Source organism: Heterodontus francisci, chromosome 38, assembly GCF_036365525.1.
Source record: "Heterodontus francisci isolate sHetFra1 chromosome 38, sHetFra1.hap1, whole genome shotgun sequence".
In the NCBI taxonomy this organism is placed as follows: domain Eukaryota; kingdom Metazoa; phylum Chordata; class Chondrichthyes; order Heterodontiformes; family Heterodontidae; genus Heterodontus; species Heterodontus francisci.
In genome coordinates, this window is record NC_090408.1 from 39,247,365 (window position 1) to 39,263,833 (window position 16,469).

Below are 16,469 nucleotides of genomic sequence, written 5' to 3' on the forward strand. Positions count from 1 at the left end.
TACCTGTGCCTTGTTGGTGAGTCTTGGTAGGTAACCTTGGTGGGCGACATTACAGCCAAACCCACGCCACATCTTCCATCAGGGGTTACAAATTAGAAATTGGTCAATGGACCCCTGGTTTTTCTCCTCTATTTTCCCTACCCCACCCCCTGCAGAATTCAGGGGTCTGATGTCCATTGTAATATCTCTACTGAGGTCAGCCAACTCAAGACAGATCAGGGATCAAAGCTGGGATTTCCTGGCCCATGACAATGCTACACTGGTTTGTTTAAAATGTATCGATTTAACCTCAGCTCTCCCTTTTCTGTGTAGTTATCTCAAGCTTATTGCTCTCCTGTTTTTTTTTTAGACATTATTGGAGCAGATGACCTTCCTGAATATACAGGCCCCAGAAATGAAGTCCGATCCTACCCATGGACTATAGATAACAAATATTACACCGCTACTGTTCAGCTGTGTGTGGTGCCCAGCAAATTCATACTGACAAAGGAGATTGCTGACTCGGTGGAGGCCTTCTTGATTTACTTTGACAGCTCAATAGTAAGGAAAACCTGTTTCTTATTATATATTTATTACCTGCGAGGATGCAGTTTTTCCCATGTCCTGTGTACTACACAGGAATCAGTGAGCAGCCTCCAATTGACTCTAAGCCAACCAAAACTACTGAAATTGCAATTTCTTGATTCCCGCCCTGTGTTGCAAGTGAAAGTTGTTTGAATTTTTATTTGACCACGTTCAGTAAAAATGTGGGGGCATAAAGAGACACATTGAACCCAAATTATGTACAACTCATTTCCACTAAACCACCCATGTTTAAGGTAAACTTAGATTTTAGACCACAGTTGGGTTCAGGCCAAGTGTTGTATTTAGTTTATTGCTTACTTAACACGTACTGAACACCAGTATTATGATCTGGGCTTGGCATTTGAATCCACATGGGCACAGTTAGTGAAGCTTACACTGTTTATATTGGTGAGCAGCTCCATTAAACACTGCTGTTTTTCATAAAATCCACATCCGTATGTGTGCACATGTTATTATATTGTGCACATACCCTGCTTCTTTTTTCCACCATATTCTGCCAATTTTCTCCCGACAAGCACTGACCCTTTGCTAGCACATGTTTCCACAGACATTGAATGTTCTCCAGTGCCTTGCCCAAATAGCCATTTTTTGCTTGTGAACCTAGATTGAGTGTTAGCAGGCATTTTGACTGGAGGAGCATAGAAACTGAGTCCAATGCAGTCCACATTGCTACTCTTGCATGCATTTTCAGCAGGGGTTACTGGATGGTAGTCAGAAACATGAATTTCTCTGTCTACCTCCAGGAATGCAAAGATAAATTATAGCACCCATACTGTTTTCTTGCCTGAGACTGGCTTGCACAGCAAGTAGTATTCCTACTACCTACCTGGCCTTGCTCACTGCCTCCATCAGCTGAACCATCAGGTGAGCCTGGAATATCAGCTTGCTGCGATGGCCAAGACTGCAAGGATTTAAATCATAAGTCTAGCTCCAGTATATATTCTTCCTTGATCCAAATCTACTTTCTGTCTTTTAAAAAAAATTCCAACTATCCCTACGCCCCCAATTGGCGGATTACTTTTTGATAATGGCAGATGACAGTTGTTTCTCCACACAAGTCTGTCCTCTAAACAATTGGCCTTCCTCCGCTCACAATGGCGAACACACCATTTTCACAACAGACAGCACAATTGTATTCCTGCTTCTCTGTACATCCCACAATTTTCAAAATGAAAACTTTGAAATTGGTTAAACATTCTAATTCCTAATTTTTAATTTTGTAATGTATCAACTAGGCACTGTTAATGTTGACCAGTTACAGAGTTCTCATTTTGCTTGCTAATAATGGTAACGTGGGCTCACACTAGGAAGAGTACAGCGTAGAAAGCATAGTTTTGTGCTATCACAATAGGTTATTGCTGCTAAGTGGAGGACTACTCCATCACAACCTCCTCTGTTTTTAGTACCCAGTCTTTTAGTACCTATAGGCTAAAGGCAGTGCTGGTGACATGACTGCTCCATTTTCTGTGAATTTTTGGACTGAACTACTCAAATTTAGTACCACTTATAATCTTAAACACAGTGCTGTGCCCTGGAAACTTGATTAAGATTAATTTAACTAACTTCAGGTAGGATTATGTAACCACACAAATAGTGGAATTCCTGGAAAACGGCACCTCTTCTCGCCAATAAAAATGGTCATTCTCTGCTCTAATTTCTGTTCTTGACTCCTTACTGCTGCTGCTTTACTCAGGCATCCAGGTTGGTGTGCAGTCTGGACGAGAACATTTGATCCTGCGAGATCAGAAATTCCTGCATGCCATGCAGCACGGTTGGAGGAAAGGAAAGAAGGGTGTCTCTGTGATTGGGGCGTGAACAACAATATAAACTATTTTAAATGAGGGAAACTTATTTATGTGGGAAACTTGAGAAAAAGATGCGGCTATCCAGAAGCACTGTGGTATAAGTAGGATCACTGGAAAGTTAAAGTAATTTTAAATACTTTGGCAGAGTACCCATATGTATTACAATTTCTGAACAATTAATGAAGTAAAATTGGGGCGGCACAGTGACGCAGTGGTTAGCACCGCAGCCTCACGGCTCCAGGGACCCGGGTTCAGTTCCAGGTACTGCCTGTGCGGAGTTTGCAAGTTCTCCCTGTGACCGCGTGGGTTTTCACCGGGTGCTCCGGTTTCCTCCCACAGCCAAAGACTTGCAGGTTGATAGGTAAATTGGCCATTGTAAATTGTCCCTAGTGTAGGTAGGTGATAGGGAATATGGGATTACTGCAGGGTTTGTATAAATGGGTGGTTGTTGGTCGGCACAGACTCGGTGGGCCGAAGGGTCTGTTTCAGTGCTGTATCTCTAAATAAAATTCCCGGAACTTTTGACACTTTTCCAGTTGCCTTAAACATTTATCTGAGAGGAAGTGACCCCCTTCTCCAAGAAGAGCATTTCCTTGTTTCACCTACATTTGGAGTACTAATGAACTCACCTTTTCAGATGTGTTTGAGGGGTGGGGCGTAGGTTTGTTAACAGTGTCAACTTTGAACTTTGGCTGCTATTTCTCAATATACAACTTTAACTTTTTGGCATTCTTACCATTGAGTTGTACTTTCTTCTTCAGAAGTCGGGCCTTGATGAGGTATCTACTTGGCTTCCTCTGACTCAAGAGTGGACCCCTGAGGTTTTGATTCTGGTGTGTGACAGAGTTTCAGACAATGGTATTGTATTCAGTTGCTAAATTCACTACAAATTTGGGATTTTGGTTGACGTTAATTTGCACCATTATTGGCCAGTCTATTGAGAAATGACACTTGCCTCTAGAGTTGGTTATACAGTGGGTCATTATTGAGCCAAATGGAACGGTTAATAGCACTGAACACAGGTGGCTTAGGTAAAATGCATAGCATGGTTTGGTGCAAAGTTATAGAGGCCAGGAAATTCCAGGTTTTATCTCCATTCTCTGCTGCATTTGCTGTTCTCAGCTGTGACCTTGGCAAAGGAAGACCGTTGAAACTCCTGCCCCAGATGGCTGCCCACTGACTTTTCCTGTAAGGTGCACACGCATGGCCTCCAAGTGGGATTACAATAAAGCTCAACTGTGGTGCCTTCAACAGTCAAGCATCCTATTAGCAATCACTGGCTAGACTGATGTGAAAAATGACCACTTGAGAGAGGTACGAGAACACGGCTGGTGCCTATCATACTAAACCCCAGCAAGGTTTGGCACCATGCATTGGTGTCTTTGCAATGTGAACAAGGAAAATTAAGATAATAAGTTTTGTGGTTTTTCCTTCTATCTCTAACACGATACAACTTAACAATGGGATGTTAAGATTGCCTGTTTCTTGTTTATTTTTAGCCAAATTGAGGGCCCGGCTTCAATGAGGTTTATAAACAACATAAAGGAGTCTTGATATTGCATTGCATCCAGTTCAACAAAACATGGGTTATGTAGGACTGAACACTGTAGATCAGGAATGTCCAAGATTTTTGTCTCCATGGGCCACTTAAGTATGTACCATTATGTGTTGGAGGCCACATATAAAATTTAAATGAATGTTCCCTTTTTTGCATAAATCTCAAACGTTGTACAGGTCTTGGTGTTCTGATTTAGGGCATTCACCAATGAGATGGCAAAACTAAAAAAAAGAACCTTTCCTAAACCTTCATAACCACAAAGTTCAAACAGTGCAATGAGAAATAAGTAAATGAGTAAGAAATATAAGCACGAATGGGACTGAATTGCTGGGCTTTGTGTGCTCAGTTGTTAGGGCTGACGGGGAAATGCATTTTATTTTTTGAAGGTTAAGTCTCTCCTCCCAGGCCACCTGTGAACTGTGGCTGGACGTGTAGGTACATTCCTCCTAGCTCTCTACCTAAAGCACTGATGTGCACGACAGCCCAAACACAACATCAGTTTTATTTTTAATTTTCCTCTATTGGAGGCACCCAGCCTGTATGTCGCACATGTCTGCAAAGTCGCTGACTGAAGGAGGGCTTGGGGGAGTGGATTTTAAATGTTGCCCTTTGTGATTCCATTCTATGTGATCTAGTTTACTAAATCACCAAACTGTCCTGATGCAGTGAACTTTAAATCATCTAGAAAGGAAACATTTCTAAGTTATGATGGAAAAATATAACACAGTTTCACAGGTTGCTTATGTTGTGCATTCAAATAAGAAACCAGTTTCAAAAACCTTTGTTCGTTGTAGCTCTCCAATATCTTATAGCAGGAGGCTTTGGGTAAAACTGGTGACACAGCTATTGGAAAAATATTAAACACCAAACTTCCCCTGAAGTGCTTATTGTGAGGAAAAAACAGAACACAGTCATTCATGTGGAGAAATAATGAAAGCAAGTGTACCTCTAACCACAGGAATCGATACAGTTTCCTTTTGGGTCATGAGTAGAACATATAGAACTAGTCAGTTAGTAACTGAGTTTTCTTTAGGGTGAAAATGGGGTGGGGCTGCACAATGGTGAAAATGAACACCAGCCTTTATTTGCCTCTTTAAAAATAAAACCGTGTGTGAGGCAATTGTCGTAAGCACAATACAATGGAGCCCAATCTTTTTCATTGCAAGTTTTTGTGTCGCATTTTAGGAATTAGACAATCTTGCTATTATGGAGTTGGGGTTGGAGGGCTTGTGCAAGAAAATCCATGATTGAGGTAGTCATGCATAGAGAAAGGGGAATCCATGATTGATGCATGGTCTGTGGAAGTTATTTAGCATGTTGGGCCAAATGGCATTTTCTTCTTCCAAATTTTGTTTGGTGAAGCCAGAGAGTTTCAGAAGAGATTGTGATTTTGTTCTCTTTTTTGTTGTACCACGAATATGAGCCTACATTCCAACATACTGGTCATGTAAGAAGATTTTTCAACCCATCCAGTGGTCCTCATTTTGTTTTAAGGACCCAATTTACCCATTGTTCATATGTTTGGACCAAAATGCATATTCCTCTACTCTTTGAATCAGAAATTAATTTTATTTTTGTTGTCTTAGCTCTGTTGATAGCCTCTTACCTTTGGTTCAGTAGGTTAGGGATTCAAGCCCTGCCCCAAGACCTGAGCACAGAATGTTTGGTTTTCACAGAAAAACAGAAGCATGTATTGTGATCGCCACGTCCTGGTAAAAATACCAGAGTCTCACTTCACCTATTCAGTTATCATAAACCATCAGCTCTGATTATGCAAATTGTACTTCATTTATATATTGTAGACAAAGTCACAGGTTTCTGACATTCACAGAAAAGCAGGTGAAATTGTAGAATGCAATCCCATAAAAACCAATGAATATCCCATGTAATGAGATAGGGTGAGGCCATAAGGGGATTTATACATGAGGATGAGAATTTTAAATTGGAGGCATTTCAAGTATAGTTCAGTGAGCACCAGGGTGATTGGTGAGCTGGACTTGGTGAAGTGTAAGGTGTAGGCAGTAGAATTTGAATGGGTTAAAGTTTACAGAGTGTAGAGGACAAGAGGCTATCCGGGAGATTATTAAATATATTGATTCTGCATGAGACAATGTTTAAATATTTAAATTTAAAATCTAGACCACATTGAGAATTCATTGTTTTTGGATAGTATCAGACTGTGACTTTGGCGTTGCGTAGTTCTGCAATCACTAAGATCTTACAGATGGGAATTTAATGTCACTGAACTAATAATCCAGAGGCCCAGGCTAATGCCCTGGGGACATTGGTTCAAATTCCATCACAGCAGCTGGTGGAATTTAAATTCAATTAATAATAAAATCTGGAATTAAAAACTAGTCTCAGTAATGGTGCCATGAAGCTATCATTGATTGTCATAAAACCCATCTGGTTCACTAATGTCCTTTAGGAAAGGAAATCTGCCTTCCTTACCTGGTCTGGCCTACATGTGATTCCAGACCCATAGCAATGTGGTTCTTAACTGCCCTCTGAAATGGCCTAGCAAGCTACTCAGTTGTCAAGGGCAATTAGGGATGGGCAACAAATGTCTTTCCAGCAATACCCACATCCTATGAAAGAATTTTTAAAAAAAAACCCTATGCCCAGTTCTTCTTGATCTGACTGGGAGGGAGACCAGTCTGGTTTTCAACAGGTTTGATTTAAGGTGGCAAGTCAAAGCTTTTCTGCCTTTCTCCATGCTGCTTCATCCAATCATTAAACTAAGAACTGACACACATTGTCCAAATGAATCATTTACAGTAGAAGCTGCTGTGCCTCAATCTGTTGCCTTCAGGTTGGGAGTCTAGTGTTCATCTGCCAGGAAATACGAAGAAAAAAATAATCTTTAAAATTTAGAAAAGTTTTAATTCAAAGGAGTGGATTCTGCTTAGTCAAGCTGGTTGGGTTATCGGATCATCTTTTCTCTTCCAGGGGTGAGCAGGCAAACAGCACAGCAATGGTGCATTAAATATGGGTTTGAATTGGTGGAGCTCAATCCAGAAGAGTTGCCAGATGAAGAAGGTTTGTTTTGCATTTCAGAACCGTTATTATGGAATCTTTTAGTGTGCTGAAGTGAACTAGAAGAACTGCTCTTTAAAGTGAAAATGGCATTTCCAACATTAAATATTATTATTATTTAGCAAAGATGAGAACTTTCAAAGAAATCTGCACTCGCACTGGTTTAGGTTTTCTTTCTCTCTGCAATTTCTTCCCTACTTCCTTCCTTCCCTCCTGGAGATACTGACTTTTGGTGGGATACAATTCCACATGTGCCAATATCACTCCAGAACCTTGCCAAATGGCCACTCTGATGTGAACCTGAACAGTGTTGGTGTGCTTTTTGACCACTGAAAACATGGCATATGAGCCTGTTCCTGTCTTTGAAACAGGCATGTGTTTTCCTTCCAAGGCCAGTGACTAGTGGTCAGGAACTCTAGCTGACCTTTTCCCATCTCCTCTTTCCTGGCTCAGGAGAGTTGAGACCGTGTGCAGCAACTTAACTGCTGCTTTGGTTGAGATCAATTAATTCAACAAGGATAAATCGATTGTTTTGTTTTGTTTTAAACAAAAAAAAAACTAACTCCCACTGTTCAAGATGAAAATGTTCATCTGAGCCAAGCTGTTCCAGTATAGCTGCAACACTGGAATCTACCTAGCAACATGGAAAATTGCCCAGATTATGTTCTGTCCACACAAAGCAGAACAAATCCAATCCAGCCAGCTACCACCCTGTTAGTCTACTCTCGATCACCAGCAAAATGATGGAAGGTGTCATCAACAGTGTTGTCAAGCAGTACATACACGGCAACAAGCTTTTCACCAATGCTCAATTTGGGTTCCGCCATAGCCATTTGACTCCAGATCTCATTACAGCCTTGGTCCAAATATGGGCAAAAGAGCTGAATTCCAGAGGAGAGGTGAGAGTTAGTGCCCTTGACATCAAGGGCTGCATTTTACAAGCTCGCTGCCAACCTTGGCAGCAAGCTTCAAGATGGTGGCGTGCACGCACAGGATTTACTCTGTGGAGCTGCCACGATATTAAACACGGTGGCTAATTTACATGGCCGGGGTGGAACCCCCCCAACCCGATGACATGGAGGGGGCAGGTGCCACTGCGCAGCCACCGATGCTATTTTTAAAGGGCTTCCAGCCTTTACATTTAATGTAAATTTGTAAAGTTATATGCATTTTAAATTTAATGAAAAGAAATAAAAAGATGTTTCTAGCCCCTCTCCCACCCCCCCTCCCCCCAATAACCAGGCAGCTCATTCCCTGCCCTGCACATCCCGCCCCCCCCCCCCCTCACCCCCCAAAATACTTACCTTGTGTACTTGACCTTCCCCTGCCCCCCTCCAAAGTTCACAAACCTTTATCTTTAACCCTTCCCACCATCCCCTACACCAGTCACATTAGTTTGACCCTGCACCCCCCTCCACACTGAAATACTTACTTCCTCTGCACCAGTCTCCACATCGGATCTCCAAATGGAGATCCGAAGGCGCAGGAGTCCCGACAACCAACCATAATATCTGAGCGGGACGGCCAGCTGGAGCAGGTAAGTCATTAAATCATTATTTTGCATTAATTAACATATTTAAATTCTGATCCAGTTGTCGAACGGCGGGGGGTGGGGGAGCCGCCACGAGGCCTCACCACCTCCGGAAATATGGGGCCAGGTCTTCTGGCTCCAAGGCCTGTGGCGGGCCTCTCCCGGAGGCATTTTCCAAGCCCTCTCCCCACCACTACCCCTGACGTTGGAGGGGTTGGTAAAATTCAGCCCCAAGGTAGCATTTGACTATCACATAAAGGAACCTGAGCAAAATTGAAGTCACTGGGAATTGGGAGAGGATCTTACCACCGGTTGAAGTCATATCTAGCAGAAAGGAAGATGATTGTGGTTGTTGGTGGTCAATCATCTCAGTCTCAGGACATCGCTGCAGGAGTTCCTCAGAGTAGTGTCTTGGACCCAACCATTTTCAGCTGCTTTATCAATGGCCTTCCCTCCATCATAAGGTCAGAATTGGGAATGTTCGCTGATGATTGCACAGTTGCGACGACTCAGATATTGAAGCAGTCCCAGTCCAGATGCAGCAAGACCTAGACAACATCTAGGCTTGGGCTGACAAGTGGCAAGTAACATTTGTGCCACACGAGTGCCAGGCAATGACCATCTCCAACAAGAGAACCTTGACATTCAACAGCAATACCATCACTGAATCCCCCACCATCAACATTCTAGGGGTTACCATTGACCAGAAACCTAACAGGACCAGCCATATAAATACTGTTGCTACAAGAGCAGGTCAGAAGCTGGGAATTCTACAGCGAGCAACTCGCCTCCTGACTCCCCAAAGCCTGTCCACCATCCACAAGACACAAGTCAGGAGTGTGATGGAATACTTACCACTTGCCTGGTTGAATGGAGCTCCAACAGCACTCAGTAAGCTCAACACTGTCCAGGACAAAGAAGCCCGTTTGACTGGCACCCCATCCACTACTTTAAGCTTTCACTTCCTCCACCACTGACGCACAGTGGCAACAGTGTGTACTGGATAAAACGCTAGTTAGGCCACAGTACTGTATACAGTTCTGGTCGCCACACTATAGGAAGGATGTGATTGCACTGATGAGGGTGAAGTGGAGATTTACCAGGATGTTGTCTGGGCTGGAGCATTTCAGCTATGAAGAGAGACTGGATAGGCTAGGGTTGTTTTCCTTAGAGCAGAGAAGGACCTGATTGAGGTATATAAAATTATGAGCGGCATAGATAGGAAGAAACTTTTCCCCTTAGCGGAAGGGTCAATAACCAGGAGGCATAGATTTAAGGTAAGGGGCAGGAAGTTTAGAGGGAATTTGAGGAAAAAAAATTTCACCCGAGGGTGGTTGGAATCTGGAACACACTGCCTGAAGGGATGGTAGAGGCAGGAACCCTCACAACATTTAAGAAGTGTTTAGATGAGCACTTGAAATGCCATATCATACAAGGCTACGGGCCAAGTGCTGGAAAATGGAATCAGAATAAATAGGTGCTTGATGGCCGGCATGGATACGATGGGCCAAAGTGCCTGTTTCTGTGCTGTATAACTATGACTCTATGATTCTATCTACAAGATGCACTGCAGCAACATGCCAAGCCTCCTTTGACAGCATTTTCCAAACCCGCGACCTTCACTACCTGGAAGGACAAGGGCAGCAGACGTGTGGGCAGGCCACACACCATCCCGACTTGGAACTATGTCACCGTTCCTTCACTGTCCCTGCGTCAAAAACCTGGAACTCCCTCCCTAACAGTGCTATGGGTGTACCTAAACCAGATGGACGGCAGCAGTTCAAAAAGGCAGCTTACCACCACCTTCTCAAGGGCAATTAGAGATGGACAACAAATGCTGGCCTTGTCAACTCACATCCCATGAAAGAATAAAAAAGAAGTCTTTGAGAAGAGTGTTAAATGTATTTGAGGAGAGAGAGTTGGTGGATGAGCTAATGTCGCTGGTGTGAGGTACATCTGCGACCTAATAACCTAAAGTGTTCAACTGTTCCCTATTTTAGAAAGAATTGAAAGTCTTGTACCTCTCCAAATCTTACAGTAGGATGTACTGTAAGACCGTTACCATTTAGTAATTTTGGTGCATCTCAAGCCTACTAGAATAGTGCTGTTATAAAGGTCAGAGAGCAGCAAACCTTGCCTGGGAAGTGCATCTGCGTACAGTCGGCGGGCTGACCGGAAGGGGAACATAAGAGAGGAGAAAGGTTAACTAGTTTAAAAAATGGTAACACAATGAAGAAATTTAACTGATTCATCAATACAAAGAAAGACTGAACATTTCACACCATCCACTCATTGAAATGGTGTCAAAGGGCAGATCCCAGCTGTCAATTGTTTGTTTAATATAGTGTTTTGCAATTCTGTGTAACTTGATCTACCATTTTGTTGCATTAACTTTTTTGTCAGTCATTTTTAAAGCTCTCGCTCTAGTGGATGTTTTCACGAATTATATTTATCTATGCATTCCATATTCTGTGTCAGCAGTATATCTTCATTAAATGTGGTCTATTGATGTGTATACAGATGACTTCCCTGAATCCACTGGTGTAACAAGAATTATTCAAGCCTTGAATGCAAATGTGTGGTCAAATGTTGAGATGAAAACAGGTATGAAACAGATTTTCTTTTTGTTGGAGGTTCTTATTACTGTTCTTACTTCACTCCACAACTAACTCATCAGGTCTAGCACTCTATTCTGTTCAAATATCTGAATAGCATCCTTACTGCACTGGTGTGACATTTTCTCCTTTCCTACTCCAGCCATTCTGTGGATCTCTGAGTGAGGTTACTAGTTTTGAGCTCAGCGCTAAGACCTGGATTGAGACCGCCCAAATTTAGGTCAGTTTGGCCCCTGCAGTCAGCAGAGAGGGCTTGCAGCCCAATTGGCACCAAAGATTGAAATAACAGGGTTTAACTAACATCAACACCCAATTCACATGTTTCACAAATCTCTATTTTGAGTAAATGAAAATCCATGTTACCATGCTGATGCATTACTACTTGAACAGATTGAATAATATTCTAACAATATAGTGTGACAGTACAGTTAATGTGAATTGTTCATGGGCAATTGCTTGAATAAGCTTGACAAAGAGACAGTATAGCCAAGATTTAGCAACATTGATATAACTGAATATTTAGCATGTAAAGTATGTAAAAAGTATATTCAGTATGTAAATAGAGATTACTAATAGGAATATGTATGAAACCATTTCTTGATTTATTTGGTGTTCTATATTGATTTTTGGACAAATGCCTACAGTTACCACCAAATTGTAAACTTTGATAGTCCCACAAGTAGCCGAAGAGACACTTTAGACCCGTGCAGTCTCTCCAGATATGCAATACATACGAACATACGAATTAGGAGCAGGAGTAGGCCAATCGGCCTTTCCAGCCTGCTCCGCCATTCAACAAGATCATGGCTGATCTGATTGTAACCTCAACTCCACATTCCCGTCTACCCCTGATAACCTTTCACCCCCTTGCTTATCAAGAATCTATCTACCTCTGCCTTAAAAATATTCAAAGACTCTGCTTCCACTGCCTTTTGAGGGAGAGAGTTCCAAAGACTCACGACCCTCAGGAAAAAAATTCTCCTCATCTCTGTCTTAAATGGGCGACCCCTTATTGTTAAACAGTGACCCCTAGTTCTAGATTCTCCTTTCACATCCACCCTGTCAAGACCCCTCAGGATCTTATATGTTTCAATCAAGTCGCCTCTTACTCTTCTAACCTCCAGCAGATACAAGCCTAGTCTGTCCAACCTTTCCTCATAAGACAACCCATCCATTCCAGGTATTAGTCTAGTAAATCTTCTCAGAACTGCCTGTGTGGAGTTTGCAAGTTCTCCCTGTGTCTGCGTGGGTTTTCTCCGGGTGCTCCGGTTTCCTCCCACAAGCCAAAGACTTGCAGGTTGATAGGTAAATTGGCCATTATAAATTCCCCCTAGTATAGGTAGGTGGTAGGGAAATATAGGGACAGGTGGGGAAGTGGTAGGAATATGGGATTAGTGTAGGATTAGCATAAATGGATGGTTGATGGTCGGCACAGACTTGGTGGGCCGAAGGGCCTGTTTCAGTGCTGTATCTCTAAACTAAAAACTAAACAAAGCTTTTACATCCTTCCATAAATCAAGAGACCAGTACTGTACAGTAATCCAGATGTGGTCTCACCAATGCCCTGCATCACTGAAGAATAACCTCCCTACTTTTGTATTCAATTCCCCTCGCAATAAACAATAACATTCTGTTAGCTTTCCTGTAGCTGCACCTTTTATGATTCATGCACTAGGATACCATAATCGCTCTGCAATCTCTCACCATTTAGATAATATGCTTTTTTTTTATTATTCTTCCTGCCAAAATGGGCAATTCCACATTTTCCTACATTATACTCCATTTGCCAGATCTTTCCCTACTTACTTAACCTATCAATATCCCTTTGCAGCCTCCTTGTGTCCTCTTCACAACTTGCTTTCCTACCTATCTTTGTGACATCAGCAAATTTAGCAACCATACCTTGGTCCCTTCATCCAAGTCATTCATTTAAATTGTAAAAAGTTGAGGCCCCAGCACTGATCCCTGTGGCACACCACTCATTACATCTTGCCAACCAGAAAATGACCCATTTATGCCTACTCTCTGTTTCCTGTTAACTAGCCAATCTTCTGTCCATGCCAATATGTTATCACCTACACCATGAGCTTTTATTTTCCGCTACAACGTTTGATGTGGCACCTTATCAAATGCCTTCTGGAAATCTAAGTACAGTACACCTACTGGTTCCCCTTTATCCACAGTAGATGTTACTTCTTCAAAGAACTCCAATAAATTGGTTAAACATGATTTCCCTTTCACAAAACCATGTTGACTCTGCCTGATTACCCTGAATTTTTGAAGTGTCCTGCTATAACGTCTTTAATAATAGTTTCTAACATTTTCCCTAAGACACATGTTAAGAACATGTCGCGGCGCAGTGGTTAGCACCGCAGCCTCACAGTTCCAGCGACCTGGGTTCAAATCTGGGTACTGCCTGTGTGGAGTTTGCAGGTTCTCCCTGTGTCTGCGTGGGTTTCCTCCGGGTGCTCCGGTTTCCTCCCACAGCCAAAAGACTTGCAGGTTGATTGGTGAATTGGCCATTATAAATTGCCACTAGTATAGGTATGTGGTAGGGGAATATAGGGACAGGTGAGGATGTGGTAGGAATATGGGATTAGTACAGGATTAGTATAAATGGGTGGTTGATGGTCGGCACAGACTCGGTGGGCCGAAGGGCCTGTTTCAGTGCTGTATCTCTAAATCTAAATCTTAAAAAAAAATCTAAATGGCCGGTTGTTTTCTGCTTCCTGTCTCCCTCCCTTTTTAAATAGAAGAGTTACATTCGCTATTTATCAATCTAATGGAACCTTCCTCGGATCTAGGGAATTTTGGAAAATTAAAACCAACCTATTAACTGTCTAACTAGCCACTTCTTTTAGGACCCTAGGGTGAAGTCCATCAGGACCCGGGACCTGTCAGTTTGCAGCTCCGGCAATTTGCTCAGTACCACTTCCCTGGTTATTGTAATTTTCTTGAGCATCTCCCTCCCTTCCATTTCCTGATTTACTGCTATTTCTGGGATGTTACTTGTATCCTCTATAGCAAAGACTGATGCAAAATATCTGTTCAGTTCATCTGCCATCTCCTTATTTTTTTTTTTAGAGATACAGCACTGAAACAGGCCCTTCAGCCCACCAAGTCTGTGCCGACCAACAACCACCCATTTATACTAATGCTACATTTAATCCCATATTCCCTACCATATCCCCACCTTCCCTCAATTCTCCTACCACCTACCTACACTAGGAGCAATTTACAATGGCCAATTTACCGATCAACCTGCAAGTCTTTTGCTGTGGGAGGAAACCGGAGCACCTGGCCAAAACCCACGCGGTCACAAGGAGAACTTGCAAACTCCGCACAGACAGTACCCAGAACTGAACCTGGGTCGCTGGAGCTGTGAGGCTGCGGTGCTAACCACTGCGCTGCCCCTACTCCGCACTTTGTTAACTTGTCTTTTTTAAGTATCCATAGAAACTCACTATCTATTTTTATATTTCTAGCTAGCTTTCTCTCGTACTCCTAGTTTTTCCCTCCTTATTAATCTTTGTCATTCATTACTGTTTTTAATATTCTGTCCCGTCTTCTGACCTGCCACCCATCTTTGCGCAATTATATACTTTAAGTTTGATACTATCTTTAACTTTTTTAATTAACCAAGAATGATGAGTCCTCCCCTTAGAATTTTTCTTTCTCGTTGGAATGTATCTATTCTGTGTATTCTGAAATATCCCCTTAAATGTCTTCCACTGCATCGCTATTGACCTATCTCTTAACCTAATTTGCCAGGTCACTTTAGTTAACTCTGCTTTCATGCCCTCATAATTGCCCTTATTTAAGTTTAAAATAGTAGTCTTAGACCCACTCTTCTCTCCCTCAAACTGAATGTAAAATTCAGTCATATTATGATCGCTACTGTCTAGGGGCGCCTTCACTATCTGGTCATTAATTTATCCTCTCTCGTTGCACAATACCAGATCTAGTATAACCTGCTCTCTGGCTCCAGAATGTGCTGTTCTAAGAAACTATCCCGAAAACATTCTATGAACTCCTCATCTAGGCTACCTTTTCGCATCTGATTTTTTCAGTCTATATGTAGATTAAAGTCCCCCATGATTATCGCTGTACCTTTTCTGATGAGGTCACCCGAAGTGTTGACTGCCTTAAGTCCTGGTTCATAAGGAAGAAAACAATGCCCTGAAGGTAGAGTTTGGTGATGGTGCATGTTTGAGTAGTAATGTGTGTTGTGACCCCAGTTTAGGAGGGTGGGAAACGCAGGTTCAGCTGACCTCGTGGTACTCTGTTGCCCATCTTGAACATACTGTTAAGTTTCTTATCAGTGCCGCTCCTTGCTACATAGTGTGGCAAGTAGGAGGATAGAGCAGTGTTGGAGCACTTTTGTATAAAGTCTGCTGCAACTAACCACCAATAGAATCCTGGAATCAAATGTTTGCCATACCATACACCCTAAATATCCACAAAAATGTGCACTTAAATGTTGGTACTCAATTTGAAGTAAAATTTAATTTTCAGTATTGATGTCATTGCCTCTTGTCTAAGTATAAAATCTACAATAGGTTTTTCCCCCAAATGAAACATCCATGCAAATTTCATAGAGGAATGCTCCTCGCACTGGAGTCTGTTTTATTTTGTGACCTATTTGATTTTAAATGTATTTAGCAATGCATAGACAGAATAATGCTAACTCTGATCAGTTTTTCTATTGGGTTTATGTTCTGCAGCTTGCCACGTTACAGGCTTTTTAAATCTGTTTGAGAGTGTGTTTTCCTACTTTGGTTTTTCTGTGTAATGGAATAGAACACAATAGAGGTGCTGCAGGAAGGATCTCTCAAAGTTCTTTTCTCTTCATAAAATTATAAGAAATAGAAGCAGGAGTAGGCTATTCAGCCCCTCAAGCCTGCTCCGCCATTCAATAAGGTCATGACTGATCTGATTGTGGCCTTAACTCCACTTTCCTGCCTGCCCCCCCATAACCCTTGACTCCCTTGTAGAACAAAAATCTGTCCAACTCAGCCTTGAATATATTCAACAACGCAGCCTCCACTGCTTTCTGGGGAAGAGAATTCCAAAGATTAATGACCTCTGATGGAAGAAATTCCTCCTAATCTCTGAGTTAAAAGGGAGACCCCTTATTTTGAAACTTTGCCCCCTAGTTATAGATACCCCCACATTCCCTCGTAAGACAACCCATTCAACCCAGGAAACAGCCTAGTGAACCTTCTCTGAACTGCTTCCAATGCAAGTATATCCTTCCTCGAATAAGGAGACCAAAACTGTTTGCAGTGCTGTCGGTGCAATCTCACCAATGTCCTCTACAGTTGTAGCAAGACTTCTCT

General features: G+C 42.3%; 1 protein-coding gene across 2 annotated transcripts in view; it reads left to right on the forward strand.

Moving 5' to 3' along the window:
* The window catches only part of aagab (alpha and gamma adaptin binding protein), a 40,401-nt gene that overhangs the window by 15,389 nt on the left and 8,543 nt on the right, over positions 1–16,469 (forward strand). For both annotated transcript variants that reach the window (XM_068018171.1, XM_068018170.1), the window contains exons 2-5: positions 350–540; positions 3,152–3,248; positions 6,898–6,987; positions 11,036–11,119. In XM_068018171.1, coding sequence (XP_067874272.1) covers positions 350–540; positions 3,152–3,248; positions 6,898–6,987; positions 11,036–11,119 — 462 coding nt within the window. The remainder of the gene's footprint in view (positions 1–349; positions 541–3,151; positions 3,249–6,897; positions 6,988–11,035; positions 11,120–16,469) is intronic.